We start from the raw sequence: 21,306 nt of genomic DNA, 5'->3' as shown, positions 1-21,306 counted from the left end.
GAATATCTCTCAGCTGGAGAGCTCTTCTGGCCGCGCGTTTGCAATTTGAGATGGTTTCTTTTTCGGCGGTCTTATTTATTTTTTCGCTTATCATTATCACACATCGCCTCTTTACTTTATAATTATGATAAAAATAAACCACGGGAAGCGACGCGCGTCACCGAAAACGGTAAATATCCCCTTAAAGTACAAGCAAGTGCAAGATGTTGGCCGCTAACTAACGTAGTTGAGAGCTCTGTTAAGGATTGGATGGTAGTGAGAGAATGTGGGAAGAGGAGAGAGAAATGACAGAGAATGAGTGAATGTGAGACAGAACTAAATGCGAGGCACTTACAGTGGTGGGGCTTTTTGTGTGGAGGTAGCACTTTTAGACTAGTGGCGCGTAGAAACTAACATCGATTGTGGGAGGCTAGTGAATGAGCTTTTTCCACCCCCCCTCTCTCCTTCCTCCTCCCTTGAGCTTTTTAGCACAGCTCGTGTTGTATGGTGTTGCGAAATGAGACTCTTCTATCGCTTCTACGCTCTGCAGTGCGCTAATTATCGCGATCCATTAACCGATATGTATAACACACACACGTACACAAAAAATACATAACACGCACACATACACACACACTCACTTGCACACTGTGTGTCTCCTTAACTGACAATCACTACTTGTATGTCTTGTCGTTGTTGCCTTCTGGTTTTTGGTTTCCTCCTTTGATAAAGACGGATTTTTGCCGCATTTCCCCCACACAACCCCGCCGAGATCTGTTGTTTCTTTTCAGGAAACTAAAATATCATTGTACGTGGAACGTGTTTGGTGATGCGACACCGCGACCGGTACTCAAGAAGTAATTATCTTAATTACTGCATCGACCTATCGAGAGAATTTTATCTCGTATTTTAACGTTGTAATAATATTATATAATATATATATATATATATGTTTATATAATAATATATTGACATTAATAATATAACCGATAATACTGTTAGTAACGTTGTTTAATATTGAATAGGTAACTGTTTAATACCTAATAGTTTATTAACACATAACAATTATTTTAGATTAATTATTTGCAATTATATCTAGAATCGTGTATTTCAAACTTAAACAGGAGACTACTAGCTGTATAATTTGCCATAAAATTGTAGTCGTTGCGTCATAAAATCGACTGATATTTTTTTTACATCAAATATTAAATTAAATTAAATTAAACTATTTAATAATTTTTTATACAATAACGGTTCTGTTAAATCAGAAAAAAAAACATACCAGTACGTTTTCTCAAGCATGTCTTATCGCATCCTTCCGCAAGCGCTTCCACGATGTATATCACCAAGTATGCGTTCAAATGCAACGATTGTTAACCATCACCAAACATCGTTCAGTATCGCTTTTGCACTAACGGTCTGCGATATACATATGTATACACATAGTATCGCGATGGATATGTTTAAGAATGATGTGCTTTTATCGTCTTTCAAGGTGTAGATACCAGCGTGCTGCAGCATCAAGGCCCGTTAATATCGAGCGGAGCCATAATCGGCATTGTCCTCGCGACGATATTCGTCATCTTAATCGTCATCGATGCCATCTGCTGTTGCGTGCGCAAGATAGGTGAGCCAGGCGTTAAATCATCAAGTACAGCTTGAACAGATCATTGATAAATACCCTCGCGTTATTGTAGTATAAAGGGGAAATATTGAAATTCTAGTTATTACTCATTACGGCTATATAACATTTGATTTATATTTCGGAATTTAATTATAAAAATACGTAATTTTGAAATCTATAGGAGCAAATTTAGAATTTAATTGCTGTATTAAAACTCGCGTGTATAAAAGCTTTTTAGTAGAACGCATAAAAATATTCTGAACGCATGCGATGATGTAAAAAATTATATTATAATTATTTTGTAAATCTATGAATATTAAAATATTGCACATCCTCTTATTTTGATTGTTAACATTTTGCCACAATAACGTTTGTCTCTCTTGCATTATAGGAATTATTAACTTCATGCGCGAACGATCTCGACGGAAACCAGTCGATGAGGAAGACACGAAGCTCGGCAGGTGAGTTTTTCTTCCGAATATTCGAAATTCACGCAACAGTATTCTGAATATATATGTACTATGGGATACTCTTTTTTGGATATACTTCTACAGTTTTTACCGCATCTCGTTTATATTATTACATATGTATTCTACATTGTGCTTTGGCAAGTCTAGCGCTACTTTATCATATTATCGAACTTTGCACCCGTCATTGAACTCTCGTTCACACGTTCGGTACAGTCTTTTTTGTTTCTTCCGTCTTCACTCTTTTTTTACCGTCGAGTTCGTATCACTTCTTCGTTTCGCCGATAATTTGATTAGATCCAAACGCGAGTCGCAGAGAGACTTCTCTCACGTTATCTACACGATTCTGCGAACGCCTGCAATTCAGCCTCGCATAATCGCGTCTCGCGCGATAGAAAGGACGATAGTGGATGCGATGACGGTGGTGGAGTCGCGATATTAAATGTTAGAGAGTAGCCCGCCGGCAAACACAGAGACAACACTTTGACTCCTCTCGTATTTCTCTCTTTTTTTTCTTTACCGGTAGTCTTTACGGTTGGCGGTTTCCATTGCCGTATTGCGACCAAAAAATGGCCAATGTCGCCGGGGTCACGGCCATCCAAGACTCAAGTAGTGGAAAAAATACCATTAGATTGGTCAAACACACTGCCATGTAAGAGAGAAAACGATGTATAAGCGAAATCAGTAAGAAGCATGGCCCCTCACGAAGGGGCTCCGACACAGCTTTTCACTTTGCATGACGTTCTCTACTTTTTTTTTCCTTTTCTTCTTTTTTCTTTCAAAACTCGGAGATCTCTCCCTTTTTTCTTCTTTTTTTTTCTGCGTACTTTTCTTACCTGACTTCCCCAAACGACGACGGTACCCTGAACTCATCCGACTCGACGGTTCAGGGATGATCCGTCCTCGTAAGGGAAGTCGTCGATACGCATTAAACAGAATTTGATGAGCATGGGAGAAAACACGTTCGATTCGTTGGACGCATTCGTTGTGCCGCCAACCACCTCCTCGTCCTGCAACACATTTATCTTTTACACTTTTGCGTTGCGCCGGCATCCGTGTCCACTCGTGGCTACGCATAGGCAGTGTACATATTATATCTCTCCCTCTTTCAACCGTGGGACGGATTATGGATAACTTTAACGAGTGTAGCACATAATGGATCGCACATTTCATTTTTTACTATTTTATTAGCAAAATACGAAAAAAGTGAAATTCGAGGTGAAATTTTAATAAACGTAAAAATTTTTTTAATTACTGCTAATTATTTTATTATTCCGGATTCAGTGAATAAGTCACAAAGGCGGAAAGAATTTTGTAATATTTTATTGAAAAAAATAATCTAAAGTCACAAAGGCGGAAAGAAGAAAATACTTCACTCCCTTGTTTATCATTCGTGATTTGTTTATAAAGAAGTTAAATTCGAATGAATCATCATTTATATTATTTATAAACTCGACTTATATTTACTAAATAGTTTTAGTATAATGAACACTGCTTTCAAGTGGACACGCTTTAGTGCTATTTCGTAATAACGCGCATAGAGCTCGCTGGTACTCTGAGCCTTGGCCATGCCGCATGCACGATACACTTTGGAATAGCGCTCACTTTGCCCTTAATTCTCTCTCTAGTCTGTTCCGTCACCGCACAATGTTGCAACAAGTATGCGAGTCTTGTTCTCGACCTGCCAGTTTTGTGCTTTACGAAGCGCAAATAACACTGCGAGTAAACGCTTATTATAAGCGACTTGATGTACCTTGAGTGGAAGTGGTGTAAAATGATAAAGTAACGAGAAAATTATTAACACAGTTAGTTATCGCGACGCAAAAGAAAGACAGAAAGACATTGATTCTTTAGGTTTTAACGAAAATGGATATAATTTATATATTAGGTGTTGGAATTAATTCGTAGCGTTTTTAATGAAAGAATGTTATTTATTTCACATGAGCATTAAAAAATACATTAATGAAAGTACTTCCCATCACTTGTAAAACGCTACGAATTAATTCCAACACCTAATAATATTATATAATTAATTTATAATTACGCAAAAATAAGGAATTTTGTACGATCTCTAAATACTTTTATATTATTTTGTAATTATTTTAAAATAACTCAATTAAATGCTCCAAAAACTTCTTATTTCTGAAAATGAAGAAAATCACTTCCACTCAATGGTTCGCATTTTTTTTAACAATGTTCACAGATTTCGTTCAACTTCGTTATTTAAGTTTTATTTCTTAAAAACGTGGGCATTATGTACAAAGCACAAATTATGTTAAAAAATTTATTAAACTCACAAGGGACCATCTCGATTTGTACAACAAATTAGTGAAAATTTTTGATATCAGTAAAAGGAAGTTGACAGTATATATAAAATGTAGTAAAATTAAGAAAAAAAACAAGACCGTACAAGTCATAGATTCCCAGAAATTTGGTATTATAGTGCGTGGTAAAAGTTTTGGAATAGTTAATATTTAAAAAAATATTGATTTAGCAAAAAAATGTTTGAAACAAAAGTAATAGGCTTTAAAAAAGATATTGATATTAATTTGACTTTGGGATCTTTTAAAATCAATACCTGATAGTTTTTTTTAAATCCTATTACTTTTGTTTCAAACATTTTTTAGATAAATCAATATTTTTTTAAATATTACCCAGAACTATTACCACATACTATAATACAAAAAAATTTTTTGGAACCTACGACTTGTACGGTTTTGCCTTTTTTTTTTTAATTTACATCTTATGCTGTCAACTCTTTTACTGATATCAAAAATTTTCTAATTTGTTGTACAAATCGAGATAGTCCCTTGTCAGATAATTTTAAAATTGAAAAAAATTTTGTTCGAAGTATAATAAGAACCGTATATTTATAATGGATTTATGTAAAAAATAGAAGGCAAATTCTTTTTATTCTTGTATAAAACTTTGTGCATATGCACGCTGAGAAAGTTGAACGCTGTTCAACTTTCTGAATGCTTGGACTAGTTAGGAAATTCCCCCAGAATCGTAATAAACGCGGCTTCCTCGGGATTTATCGGAATCGAAAATGGCATATGGCATATAGACCCGCGTAGAGAGAGACGCATCATTTCTTCGAAGCTTCTCTCACTACGACAGTTCTTTTACTTTGCGAGTGACAGCATGCCTGACGTGTGTATTCGATGTCGCACCACGCGCCGCATATGGACATGCTCTCTTTTTCTAATTTTTTTTTCTGCCCGGTATTAGAAGTTAATCCGACATCGGAAATCACGGTCCTCCGACCAAATGTTGTCTTGACACTTTTGCAGAGACGAGAAGGAGCCGCTGAAGGAGGAAAAGAAGATCACACCGATCATCGATTCTGGATTGCGCCGGGAGACCTCCATCACTTTTGACGGCAAGAGGTCCGTCTCCAAGACCGGCTTCGTCGGCAAGGATTCAGCCGTCTAGATATTCTTCCGGCGTACTAGATTGTAAATCGTTCCGGAAAAACGCAACGCGGTTTCCGGCTAAAAAGTGTTCTCGAAAAAAAAAAACAAACAAGAAAATGAAAAACAAGAAACGAAAAGAAGGACGCGCAGAGGGAATCATTGTACGTACATTCGCGATACTCGTTTGCGGGAAGACGAGGGAAGACGAGGGATTTAGCGATTCGCCTCGCTGAATTTTTTCCGGATGAAGCCTCACGCGATTCCTCTGTCATCATTCAGCGCCAAGTCTCTGCTTTTCGTTTTTCTCTTTAAAAAACGTGCGCGGTTTCACAGTCGCACGCCGACCCGCCTTCTACCCTTTCGAAACCTCTTACCTCGTGTACTGCGATACACTTGCCGCCTACACTTCCTCGTAGAATCCCTTGAAAGCGCTTCCCGTCACTGAACGTATCCTTCGCCTATTACTTTGCCATAAAGTTTTCACTGCACGTCTGATTTCGCGTGCAACGTAAGCTAACCGCTTAAAGAAAGGAACAAACTTTAAAAACTTGACATATTCTCCGCAGTACTTTTTAGCTGAAACATTAAGACGTTTGAAGTGAAAGCGACTTGATCGGAATATTTCATTTGTTCTTTGACTATCGTGAAATCGTTCGAAAATAACATCAAAAAGACGGATCCAAGATAGTTTTTATCGAAGAATATGTCACGTTTGATAGGTTTGTGATATGAACATAAAAGCAGTCTTGAACTCTTTTGCCCCGTCATTGTACTCGCCGAAGCGTGCGAAGGAGCACAGATAATCGATAGCTTATGAAAACGAGAAGTACGAAATAAGCGAAGCTTACTCGGTAATTGCTCTTAAGAGAAAGTTACGGATATAATTATAACATATAAATGCAAGGAAACGAGGAGTAAGTAGATCATTTGTGCGAGAAGAAGAAGCTGGCAAGAAGAATGTACAAAAATTCGTTGTGCAATTGGTAGAGGTCGACTGATCAATTTAGATGAACGCTTCGAGGCACCCTTTAGATTATCACAGTCTAGTACGCTGGGTAGTATCGTGTCCTTTGTCGCGCGCGGCTTTAAGAAGACCGCGCGGAAAGTCGTACTCTGTTGCGCGTGAAGACAAACAAAAAAAACTTCGTGTTCGTTCGGAAAGAATATTGCATTTAAAAAGTATAATCGCGTAAAAATGCAACGCTCGTATTCTTCACACTATAATATAATATCCCGGCAGCTCTAATTCGTTATTGAAAAAAAGATTCTTTTCAATATTGAATTAATATTTAATTAGAAAGAGTATTATAAGGTTCTTTCAAAATTAGGGAGTTCAATAAGACATATCTAAATTCCGATAGTTAGCGAAAGAATTGAGATATTGTTGAACAAGATGGAAATGGAGAACAAAATTTATTGTTAATTTCAATCTTCGACGTACATTTCTTCAAAGGCGAAGTATGTTTTATTTATCAATTGTTCTATTTCTTTTTAGCGTGTTTATTTAGCAATTTATTTAGCGTGATGAAATTTTAATTGTTTCAATTTAACAACACTAAATCTCATCTAGTACTTCTAAAAAGTTTTATTTTTAATTCTTATTTAAAAGGGCAGCTCTCTATTTTCAGAATGTTAAAGACTATGAGTGTTGCTTTTATATTCCGCCAACAGAGAAAAACTCTTTCTCTTTTAAACGAGGTACGCGATTTTGCGACTACCTTCAAACTGTACATACATCTTGAACAATCTATTATCTTACTTCCCTCAAGCTCCATACCTCATCCTTCTTCATGTCTTTTAATTAGAAATAACTATCAATTGAGAGACATAAATGATAGATAACTCATACGCGATATATATTCGACACGCTTTTATTCTCGTAAATTCTTGACTCCGTGATCGTAACGTTCAATCCTTTTCTCATTTATTTTTAAATCTAAAGACTGATTCTTTCACGTTGCCAAATTAATGGAATCAATTATCGTTTCAGATAATTGAAAGGAAATATCAAATTGCATCTTTTTCATTGTTTTGTCGTCGATCGCGCATTGTTCAATATGCGCGTGTTCTCTGTTGAGTTTTACGATCATGCGTGTGACCACTATAGTTATGAGTGAATTACTACTTAAATCTCGCATATTCTTGTAGCGAGTTCGTTCGTTCTTCGTACATTTGTATAATCCATAATCATCCTTGTATATTTATACCTTTTTATTTTTTATTACCTCGAATGAGAAAAGCTCTCAGTTACTCTTATTTTTTAGTGATGATATTTTACAATGTTATAGTTACCTTGTTAAGAGACGTAAGGGCAGCTCATCTTTTTTCTTTTTTATTATTTTTAAAATTCTTCCTCTTTTTATAACGATAAAAAAGCTTTTCATTCTTTAAAATTGAGAGATAAGTAAAGTGAAGATAGGACAACTCTTGCGACACTGTGTATTTGTATTGACATTGCAAAAGTCATTATGATTACGGTGATTAATTGCGGCTGTTCATATAATGATAAAACAAAGTTGAAAGGCACTCTATTTGCAGTATAGAACAGTATTAGGATGCGTGCAAGAACAATCGATGAACGAATTATAATAAATTTATGACAAAATTTTGACATGTTACCTTAATATTAAAAGTCTCTCTGAATATGTATAGTGTAATCAAAAACAAATAATATTTACCGCGACAAATGTCAAGTTTTGCAGATACACGGAACTTGCGGTCGAATTTTCAGTCAGTGATCTCGGAGAGAGTGTGACATCAGAAAGCTGCCATATTTAATATATCTAAATATAGCGAATAAAAAGAAACGTACCGCTCTTGTCCTAATGTCTAAGATGGCTTTTGCAGAAAGAAACGCAAACGTTAAAATGTGATAAGTTTTTGTAAATGCTTGTAAACGTTTTCCCTTAATTGTAAGACGTATCGAAAATAGATATTAAGAGTTTTGGTAGGTTTAGAACATGCACGATGCGGAATGCGTGTCTTCGCGAAAAATCGAAGGTGGGAGACTCACAACAGAAGGGGAAAAACATTGTAAGATTGTTGTACAAACAGACGCAATGATAAATCCAGATTAATTCGCTCTAATGTGCGGATTCTAATGAAAGATTTTACGAACTTCGATTAGCTTCGAATGCAATTCGAATGATGACTTTTCGTCTCTCTTTCTGGAAAGGAATTAAATTATCATTAAAATATATATTAAATTTAAAGTTAATTGCATGCAATCGTTAATTTTGTAAAACAGAAATTACTGTATTTCTGTACAGAACCATAAGAGAGACGGAAAAGGATCAGAGTATATAGGAGGAAATCTAGAACTAGCAGCGAAACTTCTCCACCGGGAACTATATCGTTGCACCTGTTGATACATCAAGACTATTGGCACGTTTCCTCGCATTCGCGAACACGCTTTCCGTGCAGATAGCTTTTTTACGTAAGACAGAGAATTTGCCAAATACTATAGTACTTATTAGTACGTAAGTCAATGAATACATATAAATATAAATATATATTATACAAAAAAAAATGATATATATGTACATGAAAAATAAATAAATCGCGAGACATTCGCGTGACGGATGTCGCGCGGCGACTTCGCATCGGCGAGCGATACGTGTCATCGTTTCTAACACCTCTAGCTATTTTGTATCCGTTGCCAAGAGCCACACATCCTTAACAAGTAGCTTCCCACAAGAAAGTATTACGACGCATCTTCTTCATCTAGAGATCATTACAAGTATTAAAGTTCCGTAGATGTAAGGCGTATTTTTTATGTAATGCTTTTTCTGTACGCGACAAGAAATCGTGCTCTTGAATAAAATGAAAAAACGTTTTCAAGATGAGAAGATTGGATGGATCGGCAGGATTGGAAACCTACGCCTCTTTGGTTTTCCTCAAAAATTTTATTACAATAATCATAGGTAAATTTTTTTATAAAACGACGTAGACGCAATATAATAAGATCGTTTGTATTGGTTATCATAAGAATAACAAAAGATTAATTTTTTACAACAAACGTGGCAGCGACATGCGGATTAATAATCTAAACTAATAATCTAAATCTATCTAAAGCACATTGCGATATCACATGATTCTTGGAGATTCAAATAATTATTCACTAGAATTATTCGTTTTTAATGATTGTTTTTCATCATCGCTACTACGTCTGCAGTTATGAGTTGTACAGAATGGCACTGCATTATTCTACGTGTATATACACATGCAAAATTCAGTAAAATCAGCATTTATACCTTTCGTTTTATCCTATCTTTTTAAAAAATATCAACGTATGTACAAATATATATATCAACTTATTTTATTAATAATAATATCAAATTAAATTATTGAATTCTCATGGAAAGCACAATGGAATAATGATGAGAATATTGTCTTTCTTTATACTTCAATGCCAGCATTGGAACGCTTACCTTTTTTGATCAACATCTGCTCGACATTCAATTGCGGCGGTTCTGTTCGCGTATGCCACACATACACCTAAAATACAACAAGAATCGCAAATATATTGAAAGTTATAGACAAAATTTCAAGTAAATTTCTCAATACCTTCGTGCAGCAGTCCGCCAGTGGTTCTAATTGATCCTTCGTGACTATTTGCCTAAGTATCTCGCTCTCCTGGTAACCACCTTGCACATCATACGAGAACCACGCATCGGTGTGTTTGAGTAAGAGTTCAAGATTAATTGCGAAGCCTGCCATGTCGAGTGGAAACGGTCGGTCTGGTTTCCACGCCGCGTTAAAACCTATTACTTTGTTAGTGACGTTGTCACAAATAGGCTTCTCTACCATTAGACCACCGACTAGACCAACCGGCCAAACGCCGACTCTTTGTATTTTCTCCATCTGAAAGCAATAAGTACATATCTAAGTAAAACGTTCAAATAATTAATCGAATAGATGACGATTCATTTTTTTCTAAATGCTTTAAATTTTATCTTTCAATTTGGTATAAAAAAAAATAATTAAATCACTTCCGATCATAATTATTATGTAAAAAATTGAAAATATAAAATAAGTAAAAAACTGTTCTGAATTAAATCGCTGACTGAAGGAAAAAGAGATGTTTCAAAAATGATCGCGTGATTTTATTTATAAAAATCATTCTCCGAAGGCATCCGTCTCACCTCGTGGAAAAGTTTGACAGAGTAAGTATTATCATCGTCGGCAAAGTAAACAACGCCTTTGTTAAACAGTTTGAGATTCTCCCTAAGCCATCTTAGCGCCGCGTTTCGTTGCTCAACCCCGCGTGGCTTCTTCCAATTTGGATCGTTCCTGCCGAGTTTGTAATTCGGTGGTGTTGCTACGGCTAGATGGGTGTAGATAAGACCACTTGTCTCCAGAAACTGGGAGACCAGGGCGGTCTTCTGCGGGGCATCTTCCACGACGATCCAGTGAAAGTTGGACACGTGGAGGAATGTCTGTGCCAACCGGGTGAGTTCGGCCTTTTGCACAGGCCTGGCGAACGTAGGCGTGATTGCATAAATCACAGGCCGACTACCCTCGTTTCGCCCAAGGACGTTCTCGACGAAGAGGCCGTGCGCCTCCAGCCTCTTCAGCAAGCTATACGTCAATCCCTGCACGTCTCGCAGATCTGTTATCATCGGCTCCAGCTTGGACCTTATCTCCTGCCACTTCTTGTGCTCCTGATAATCTGTGTAAACACAATTGAAGTTATTAGCAATAATATCTTGGTGATACTCTTTTTATCAGTCCAAAACTCACAGAAAATTATATTTGAGTGAAGGGAACCTTGAAAGAACAACGAGTCATAACAAAGATGCGGCATGTATTATAAATAGCTAAAGTATTATGACGTAACCAGGAATTTCGAAACAGTGTTGAGCATAAATGGCAGTAATCTACACTTACAAATATGCACAAATTGTTTATATACATGAAACTTAAGATATTGTATTGCATCGCTTGCAATAATTAATCGTTATTTCTTTCTTCTTCTGCATTAGAAATAAATTTTCGTAAAAATTATAATTATAATATATTATAATTATAATTATAATTATATTGACGATTCTATCAGAATAACTTTAAACGTATTAAAATTAGCAGCGATTCAATATGCTTTTATCATTCGAAACCTGGTTATAAATCACAATTCTTGATAATAATCATTCAGATTTTAACACAACTTGATCATATTTAGACAACAATATTTGTATTTTTTATCTATTTAAAAATATACTGATAATATTCACATGAAGTATGTTCTCGCAAGATATACTGACATGTTAAAAATTAGCAATTCTAATAGCAATTCTAATATATAATATTAGGTGTTGGAATTAATTCGTAGCGTTTTTTAATGAAAGAATGTTATTTATTTCACATGAGCATTAAAAAATACATTAATGAAAGTACTTCCCATCACTTGTAAAACGCTACGAATTAATTCCAACACCTAATAATTCAAACAATTCTGTAAATATTTTGCAAATTATATTAAAACCTAATTAAAACTACATGATGATAACTCTCTTAATTTTTTTAAAATTCTACATAACTAACTCACGTGATACGTAAGAAAAAGTCTATATAACTATCATTTAAATTGAATAAAATAAAAATCACTGATCCACGATATTCGACTCCATTTTAAATCTCGCGCCAAAACCGCACAGTGTCCGTCAACGGCGCTATTCACTTGCCATTCACGTTGTTGCAAGCATGAACGAGTAAAGGTTACTTGTAGTGACGAGAAAGAAATGCGATAGCTGGATGAATACTCACATACGATGCTTTGGAAAATAATCACATTTAACAGGATGAGTATCACGAAAGCCCTATTGCAGCGAAATCCGCTCCACATATTGGCCTTCGTGCTAGATTCGTCGATGAGAAACAAACTCTCGGTCATTGTTGCCGCGCCATGACACCGTTCTGCTTAACCGATCGCGCTGATCGAAGCGTCAAAGCTTCATTTTTGTTCCACCCATGGTGAAAGGAACTCAGTACTCTTGCGCTACCATTTTGCGCATTTCTAACAGCCAATAAAAACGTGACACCATATGTCGCCATGTTGCCACAGTTATTTGAATTAAGAGTCATATCATAATAAGAAATAATTTCCCACAAACTTTTTCCCACTTTAATATTAACGCTTTCTCTTTTGAGAAGCGATGAATATGTATATTTCTGAATTCTTCTTTTCGATGATCATTTTTACACGTTTTTGTGTGGCAAATATTCATTTTGGTCTCTCGAGCTGTCACTTCAAAATCACCGCGGTGCAAATGTTTAGATGGCCACATTTGGAATCTGCGCAAAATTTCGTACGAAATTTATCTTAAGAACGAGTATTGATTTTCTTCCGTCATATTTCCGTTTACGATAAAGCATTGTTTCGCTCGTGCGAGTTATTAAAATTGTTCTCATAATATAACTAAATAAATAAATCAATCGATTAATTAAAAATTGTTTTATCAGCTGAAAGAAATCTGAGAGTGGATATGTTTTGCGTTTTAGACAATCCTTGTCTTTTATAGCACGACCTCTGTACATGAAAACATGTGAACATAAACTATATGCAGCTATGAACATAAACTATATGTAACTATATCATTCATAATACTATATCATTCAATGAGTAACGCGTAATAACGACAAGTTACTTTTCAAAATAACTTTTCCAGCCTTAGCATTTAGTTAGTTAGCGTTACTGTCATAAAAAATTGCAATGTCATTATCAAATTGTTTATTATAAAAAATAATGACAATGAGAAAGTAACATTTAACAACTCTGAAAAACACATTCGATTGATGCCACAACCAAAATGGTTTCAATGTACACAATTCATCTAGAGAAATTATTTTATATAACTTATAGAAAATAAATAAAATTTTCGAGTAAGTAATGTTTTATGACGATTGTAGAGTAAAGAGTTGCGTGACTATTCTTTGACAAAGATCAGAATTCAAAAACACAAGCTACATATATCAGATTTTACTTGATTGCCACCCCTCAGAAAACAATAGCAAACCACTGAGAATATCTTCGCTATGAAAATCTCTTCTCTATCTATAGAAGGTACATGTAAGAAATATAACGCATGAAGACGTTTTTATAAAAAAAGCACCAATTGAGAGGGTGATTACGTCGCAACATTGTAATGAATAATTATTGGCAGCGTACAATAAAACGTTTATTTAATTTATATCTTTTAGATCTAAAGATCAGCACGAAAAAAGTTGCCAACAGTCGCAAAATAAATATTCTGCTGAACGCAGTTATTAATTGAAAGAAAAATTTTCACAGGAAATGATACCGAAGTAAATTTAGCACATCATTTTATTGATATAACGAAAATAATCATAGTTTTAATAACACTTTTCATAATTTCATAATTCTGCATAAATAAAAAGGATTTTCGCATTTTTTATACAAAAAAACTGAAATGATATAATTAATGTGTTAACTTCGAGCGTATTGTCAATTCTTTATAGAAAAAATACAAAACCGAAAAATCACATATCAAAGAAAAATAGAAACGAATCAAGCATTTGTGAAATGAATCGAATTGAATCGAATCGAATTTGACAATATATTCGAAAACGAATCAAATCGAATTGTAAGGATAAAGCAGTTTGTGAATTAAATTTAAGTTTCTCCATTGTACGGTAAATAAAATTTAGTTATTTTAATTACTGCTATACATTTAGCTGCTATATTACTCTAAAACTTTTTTTTCGCGAAAGGAGAGTTCTAAAGGATTTAAAATAATTCTCCCAGTTTCAAAGAGTCGAGTTTGAAACTATTAAATTTAGAAAGAAATATACCCCTGATAACACATTTAACAATATTTTCCAGATTTTTAATTCTACACCACGATATCTCTTCGTATATTCATCACTTCAAGAAAGAGAAGAGAAGAGAATAAGTTTCAGTATTTCACTGATGCAGGCAGCCACCCCCTAGTGTGTTCGCGCAACCCCAGATGACGCCAAGGGTGCTCGAGACCCGTGAGGCTCGCACGTCGCGTGTTCGAGGTAGGGCGCATACCGAAGTACACGCGTGCTATGGTCACGCGTACACTCTCCCTAGGACAGTCAGCAACGACAGCAACTGATCGACGAGGGGCAGGGAGGAGTGAAGAGAAAAGGGCAGGATGGTAGGGGACAGTGGAGGGAGGCTGGCTCCGCTGGTGAAGTAGCAACTAGCAAGGGTATCGCGCAGCCACACCGGCCACTGCGACGGCCGCGACGGAACGAGCGCGTCGCTCTTCCGTTACTCCTTCTGCAACGTTCCGTCGTACAGCTCTATTTTTTGCGCGCGACGGCACGCAAACGACGTCGCGATGTGAGGACGCGCGAGAGCAAGATGATCCTGTCCGACGATCGTGACATGATGCGAGACCCGGCGCGACGAGCTGCGATTAATTACCAACGGGGGTGAGTCGATAGCTCGCACCCGACGAAAGGTGGGAGAGGGGGATACTAGGGCGGAAGCGAGATTGAGGGAGAGGAAGAGAAAGAAAGAGAGAAAGAGAGAGAAATTACGGAAAGCTCACGTGACACGCTGAAGGGGTGCGAAACTGTTTGACAGTACATCAAGCGTCCACTACTACTGCCGTCAGTTGCTTGTTGTGGTTGTGACAGGCTATCACGACGGCGACAGCGGTGGCGACGGTGGTTCATGGTGGAAGTGGTTGTGGTAGTGATTGACGGCGACGACGAGGACGACGAAGGATAACGCTGCGCCCCTGCGAGCGGCGGCGAGACGGAAGGAAAGTGGTAACATCCGAGGTTACGAGGCCAGGGGAGAAAGTGGGTGTTGCCTGAGCGACGGCGACAACGAAAAGATCGCCCGGGTCCTGCGGGACATTACCAGAAGTCCTAGGTGTATTACATAGGAAGCAGGAGAGGAAGAGACGAATGAAAGGATGCTCGTTGGTCGTCACTCGTCTTCCTGGAGTCGATGTCAGCTCGTCGTTAGCCTCCTTTTCGTCTTTCGTAAGTAAGCCACATCGCGCCACACTTCTTTCGTTTTTTTCCACCCTGCATATACATCAATATACGCAAAGTTTATTGCGAGGACGAATCATGTCAAGTACTTAATGTACACGAAATGTACACGAAATGTAGAAATTGTGGTTCGTTGCTTATTGCCTAGGCTTATTGCCTGGGTTCATCTTTGTCTCTATCTTGGAGCGTATATCCTATATAAGCGCATAATATTCCTAGAATGTTATATGAATACTATTTGCCCCCTTTTAATATAACATTCTAGGATTATTGTGCGCTTATAGGGTAATAGCTCGATCGTTAGCACCTCTCGAACGAGAGAGAATTCATCATTTGAAACTTGTCAAACCGCTCGCGCTTCCCGAACGTCGTTGTTCAAGGATAATCAAGAGTGCACGCAGCATCGCGTTTTGCCGCGAGGAAATAGAGGTCGGATGCAAATTATGATCGTGGATGGTAGGCGTTGCACGCCAGGCACGGTAATTGGGGCGAGGGAACTCCACTCTTCGTGCTAGGTGCGGGCGACGGGGAGAAGTCACCACGGAGGGATACCGCTGTCTCTCGTTTCCCTCGCGATTTCTCTCCCTTGCGGCCTCACCTCCGCGCCGCCCTCGATTCTCTATCACCCGCAATCCAGTCTCTTTGCATCTCCCTCTGTGTATCTTTTTTTTCCTCTCCTTCTTGCTTTTGGTTCCAGAATCATTACCAGGATCATTAGTGCGTGAAGCATCTCTCTCGCGAATTTCATACAAACAATGAGGAAAGGGAGTTGCTGTGCACGATGTGTGCACGCGCCCTTTGCTCTCTCCATGCCCTTCTTCGTGTAACCCTTTCATCGTCGTACGTCACGAGTACCGTACTTGAATACCAGGAATAATACTCGAGGCTTATCGACTGTCCAAGAGGGAATATCTCTCTCTCTCTCTCTCTCTCTCTCTCTCTCTCTCTCTCTCTCCTACCATTTTCTTCTTCCTTTTATCACCGCATATTCATTGCTCCCGAGCGTTGCTAAAGAGAGATATTATCTAAAGAGAGATATTATCGGATTACTCCCTTCCTTTGTCACCTTCTTTTTATCATTTTTAAAGAGACGACAGAGAGGCGGAGAGGCCGCACGCTAACTATATCATCGTGTCCCAGTGAGTCACGGCTTTTAAATTGATTCTCTCCCCTCTTTCTCTTTCACGTTCAGTCTCTGCCGCTATTATACGGAAGTAGGGTACTATCTTGTCTCGTCTATGCACACGTGAATCGGAAAATGTCAATTTATTTAAATGCAGACTCCTCGATCAATCGCTGAGCAATTCAATGAATTTCTCTCTGACGCGCCTTAATTCTCAACGATTTTATACTCGATCGTTTGTGTCGTTATCTTTAGAAGTGGGAAGAATTTCACTCTGATGTGATTTCTATCTTTAATTTTTGAACAGACAAAAGTAACTATATATCTAAATTATTAATGTCTGACAAAAATGTAAGCATATTTTTCGCCGTATTGAATCTATTCTGAAAGAACAAGAATTTTGGGGGAATTAGAAAAGAATGAGAATATTGCTGTTCTTTTTTTCTCTTGTTCTATACTTTTCTTTCACGCTTCCTTTTACCACGTATATATTTTATACGTATATACCTATGCTTCAAATCTGCCATCGACGTCTCTCCATCCGTCGATACGATGATTTCTGGCATGTCGATTTTATGTGAGCCGGAAATGTATATCCCGCGGAATTGCCCATGACTGCGGCATGGACGGCGTCTAGCATGGTCGTTCAATAATTTAGCAAGGTTACGGCTGCTGCCGACACCATCGTCTCGGTAACCACCGTCGCGGTAAAGCTTGTAAGAAGTGATCGATCAATGTTCCCTCTCGATACTTTGCGACCATCGCTCGTCAATCCCTTTTTCGCGTGCGTGCCGCTATCACACTTGAGGGGATTATAGTCGCGCTATTCTGAGTATCTGCAAAGTAAATAGCATACTTGTGTTCTATGAGTGGAAATTTCTCTAAACGTTGATAGAATCATGACGACGCATATAAACCCGTATGTTATAGTTATAGTTCTAATATAAACTTTCTATTTCAATCGTTTCGCAATTGGATCGTTCTTTTATCATTTTGCATAATTTCAAAAAGTTTCATTAAAATTTAAGTTAAAGTGTATATTTTGAATTCTTGAATAGTTACTTTTTTATGAGAAATAGGGGAAAATATTAAGTTGCTTGATACCTGAAATTGGAGATATTATTAAAATGTTCACATGATATAAAATTTAAGTTAAATTATATTTTTCGAATCCTTGAACAGTTACTTTTTTATGAGAAATAGGAGAAGAACATGACGTTTTTTGTGATCGTGAGGGAAAAAATACTGCAAATCTGCAACAATTGCAGTGGAATTGCAAATAAATCATTAAAGGTTAATGAACAAGCGGATTTACGCTGATAGATCGTAACCTGACTGGGTGGAATACAATCTACTTAGGTTTTTAAATATTGTTATTGTGTGGGTGTTTGTTTAGTTACGCAACACGATATGCATCGTGCACATCGCTTTAATGTAGCGTTAACTTCATCGGCTCGAAAGTTCGGCCCCCATAAAATCTCCGTAATGTCAGCAATTGCGTGTACAACAATATAATATTCAACGTGCGTAAGTTACAATCGAGTAGTAGTACAACACGAAGCTTAATTTACTTTCTCTTTGTGTCCTTCTGCATAGGGTAGTAATCGTATCTTATTTAGAAGCTTTCGATTAAAAATAAAATAAACTGAAATGTCAACAGCGTATATAACGATATATTGTAAAACATTACACACATTGCAATATTTTTTAATTATAATTAAAAGATTGAAAGTAATAGTGACCCATCAATTTATTTTACTGTTCACAATATAACCGAAGCTATAAACAACTTAATAAACTCGCCATTCAGTAAATCAATTCTCGCAGAAATGAATGGAATCTAAAATCGGTCGCTCGATTAGCTATTATTAAACAAACGCGCCTTTATTTTGCGCCCCCGATCGCAATATTCCGGTACCATGCACTATTCCATTATCGATTATACCTACTGTCTGACTAGTCGCATTCGATGAGTTGAAGCGAACGAGATAAAGGGCATAGAACCAATTCCTAGGAAAATTCCATCCCATCTGCCTCCTGCAAGCGACTCACCGCATAGTGCGATGACTTCAATAGCGTAACAGATGTATAGCCCAAAGTTCATAGCTGCGCAGATAGTAGTACCCTGACATTTCTGAGGCATGACCATTTTCAGAAAAGGTCAACAGATATAGAACAGCATTCGTGTTGAGGGTTCGCGTATACAAACTCGTCGAATTCCACATCACTGAACAATCACTCCCTTTCGCGCACCCCAAACTTCTCCGGTTTTCTTTCGATAAAAAAATAATACATACCACAGAGTACCTAAACTGAATACTAATGAGAAACCTTACGTGATGAATCGGAAGGGTGCCATGGCCTCCTCTTATATTCCATTGATAGAATTTGTGTTTCTGCGGATATTTAAGGGATTATTGAGAATGTTGTTTTCAATATCGAATTAATCTGTTTTATTTAAAGATTGGCTTTGTTATTTAAGTCTGTAAAATATTTTAGAACTTTCTCTTGTTAATTACATTGATGAATATTTCAACTTTTATTACTTTATACTTCATAGGAAAAATCTTTGTGTCGCAATTTACATATAATATTCGATATTGCAATACTCATACTTAAATTGGAATTATAAAAAATTCTATCTTTTCTAATTTGTGCGATAAAATTTTGTTATTTGTATTTTGCTAGTTAAAAATCTTGAATTTCTTTCGGTTATTTAAAAAGTATATCTCAACATTATAATTAAAACATTAATTTTAAATTGGAATAAATCATGAGTTTATTGAAATCAACAGTTGTGAGCATATTGTATATCATTCTCAGTCTTATTTCAAAAATAAGTTTTTGCGCGTCGAGGGAAGCCATCTTCTCTTTTTATATTCTAATAGGTATACCGATGCCAGTGCACTCTTGTATTGTTGCCAAAAACATATCTCTCGATTGCTATCCTCGCGATTTTCTTTCTTGAAACCTTGCTTCCGTGAATTATAATTTTCCTACGGGTCTCTTATTGTTTCGACCTATTTCCGGTCTTAATAGCAATCAGTCGGAGTGCTCTATTCAACCTGAAACCTTATCGCGAAGAGAAAAAGCCGGATGCTTGTGTCATTTTCAATCTTTGATCAAGATGGTCATTGAACCGACTTAATATATATAATACATTGTATATATACATATATACGTGCTCGAATATCAGAATGCAATGATGCCGGATACACATACTATATAGAGCATGTTATATTATAGCTATACATAAAACAGACAGTACAACAGTTGAAGGATATCGATATATATATATCATGTACTTTTTATTTGCATACGTCAGAACTTCATAATATCAAGTTTCGTAATCGAATGTTGATTCTATTAAGTAATGAATGACGTATAATTTTATTGCATAAGAAATGTCACAATTACTGTCTATTAAAACGCTTTGTTTAATGAAGTCTAAATTATTGAAACGATTCGATTCTGTTGATGAATAACAGATGAAACTCTTCGATTCTTAAATAAGATTATAAATTTAAAACTAGTAATTCATTCTTTTTTTTTACATTATACTTTATCAGTATCATTACAGAAAAAAGGTGAGTTTTTTAATTCATCGATTGATCAATCGCATAAATGCAACTTTGCTTCATAAAAGCTGCATTTGCGCATAATGCGATTGATCAATCGATGAATTAAAAAACTTTCCTATAATAAAAGGAATAAAATAAAACAGCTTGTATCATTAGTCTTTTTCCCAATAATTTTGATGCGAAATTCGTTTTCGAAGTAACAGTAATTACAACTGTAAAGAACGAACAGGCTAGATGGGATTTATTATCGACGATTTAAGTTAGATACCGATAGATCGCGATGTATCAGCAGATCCACCATCTGTTCGAGAAGCAGCTCGAGAAATAATGAGTGGCAATGCGGTTAGGAGCCACGTTATAGTAGATTCTTGGCTCGTTGCACTGTGGTGATTAGCGAACGAATTACTCAGCTCGGAACGAACAATTCCGCTTCAAAATGAGATCGAGACGTGCGCTTGGTGGTCGTAACAAAAGAAGAATCTACTCGATTATTTATTTTATACGCCAATTTGTACTTGCAATTTCTTTGAATTATATTCATTGTATTTATTACAAGATGTATCAGGAATTCAAATTTTAATCACAAATTCTTTAAGATTCATTTTTCCCGACTACTATTTGTTATCATTTAATATTTTGATATAATTTTACATCATATTAAAGTAACGTAATCTATCTGAATTTAAGTGAATATCACTTTAATTCATCACAGCTTCAATTTAATAACACTAAAAATTTAAGTTGTATAAAGTACTTTAATTTTAATTAAAAAATTTCTGATTCTTCGATATGTTTTAATCGGGAAAACTCTCAATTCTAGATTGGACAGAAATTTTCAAGGAAAAGCTTGAGACACGTACTTCGCGTCGCAGTAGTTCTGCGTAATTTATGAGTTCGGATACAAATTTAGAAATTACGACTTTGATTATTAAAATGGATTGTACACGAGATTAGTCGGCTAGCTGCCGGAAGGTCGCTCGAAAATTTATCACCTCCTTTTATCGTCACACTTCCTATCGTAAAGATATACGAAAAAAATAGTGACGTGTGTGCAGAAAACACACCGTGATTGTTATCAAAGATCTTTCGCAAGACGATAAGAAGAAAGGATTGTGAGCAT

The 21,306-nt window shown here is 36.5% G+C and overlaps 3 protein-coding genes across 9 annotated transcripts in view; 2 read left to right on the top strand and 1 right to left on the bottom strand.

Moving 5' to 3' along the window:
• Fas2 (neural cell adhesion molecule fasciclin 2) overlaps positions 1-9,334 on the top strand; it is a 95,042-nt gene extending 85,708 nt beyond the window's left edge. For 2 of the 3 annotated variants that reach the window (XM_011065423.2, XM_011065422.2), the window contains 4 exons: positions 1,475-1,606; positions 1,995-2,064; positions 2,597-2,722; positions 5,364-9,334. In XM_011065423.2, coding sequence (XP_011063725.1) covers positions 1,475-1,606; positions 1,995-2,064; positions 2,597-2,722; positions 5,364-5,505 — 470 coding nt within the window. In that variant the 3' untranslated portion in view covers positions 5,506-9,334. The remainder of the gene's footprint in view (positions 1-1,474; positions 1,607-1,994; positions 2,065-2,596; positions 2,723-5,363) is intronic. The other variant, XM_011065424.2, reaches the window with a different exon arrangement.
• Positions 9,335-9,371: 37 nt separating this feature from the next.
• On the bottom strand, positions 9,372-12,431 carry GlcAT-I (Glucuronyltransferase I). Its single transcript, XM_011065426.2, has 4 exons — positions 12,252-12,431; positions 10,631-11,157; positions 10,053-10,349; positions 9,372-9,983 (listed from the first exon to the last, which is right to left on the bottom strand). Exons 1-4 carry the CDS (start codon positions 12,376-12,378, stop codon positions 9,885-9,887), a joined length of 1,050 nt encoding a protein of 349 aa, XP_011063728.1. The 5' UTR covers positions 12,379-12,431; the 3' UTR covers positions 9,372-9,884.
• Positions 12,432-14,505: 2,074 nt separating this feature from the next.
• The window catches only part of LOC105151641 (protein FAM135A), a 31,931-nt gene continuing 25,130 nt past the window's right edge, over positions 14,506-21,306 (top strand). For 3 of the 5 annotated variants that reach the window (XM_087416679.1, XM_011065471.2, XM_087416677.1), the window contains exon 1: positions 14,506-15,470. The gene's annotated coding sequence lies outside the window, so the exon portion shown is untranslated. Of the gene's footprint in view, positions 15,475-21,306 lie in introns of all 5 variants that reach the window. The other 2 variants (XM_087416678.1, XM_087416680.1) reach the window with 2 other exon arrangements.

This window comes from Acromyrmex echinatior, chromosome 2 (assembly GCF_024713525.1).
Source record: "Acromyrmex echinatior isolate Ae372 chromosome 2, ASM2471352v2, whole genome shotgun sequence".
Classification (NCBI taxonomy): Eukaryota; Metazoa; Arthropoda; class Insecta; order Hymenoptera; family Formicidae; genus Acromyrmex; species Acromyrmex echinatior.
Note: the sequence above shows the minus strand (reverse complement) of the source record. Positions and strands in the feature narration are given on the sequence as shown.

Coding starts and splice junctions, on each gene's coding strand:
- GlcAT-I (XM_011065426.2), bottom strand. CDS start 12,378: ATGACCGAGAGTTTGTTTCTCATCGACGAATCTAGCACGAAGGCCAAT. Junction 11,158..12,251: donor TATTTTCCAAAGCATCGTAT/GTGAGTATTCAT, acceptor GTGTTTACACAG/ATTATCAGGAGCACAAGAAG. Junction 10,350..10,630: donor CTGTCAAACTTTTCCACGAG/GTGAGACGGATG, acceptor TATTGCTTTCAG/ATGGAGAAAATACAAAGAGT.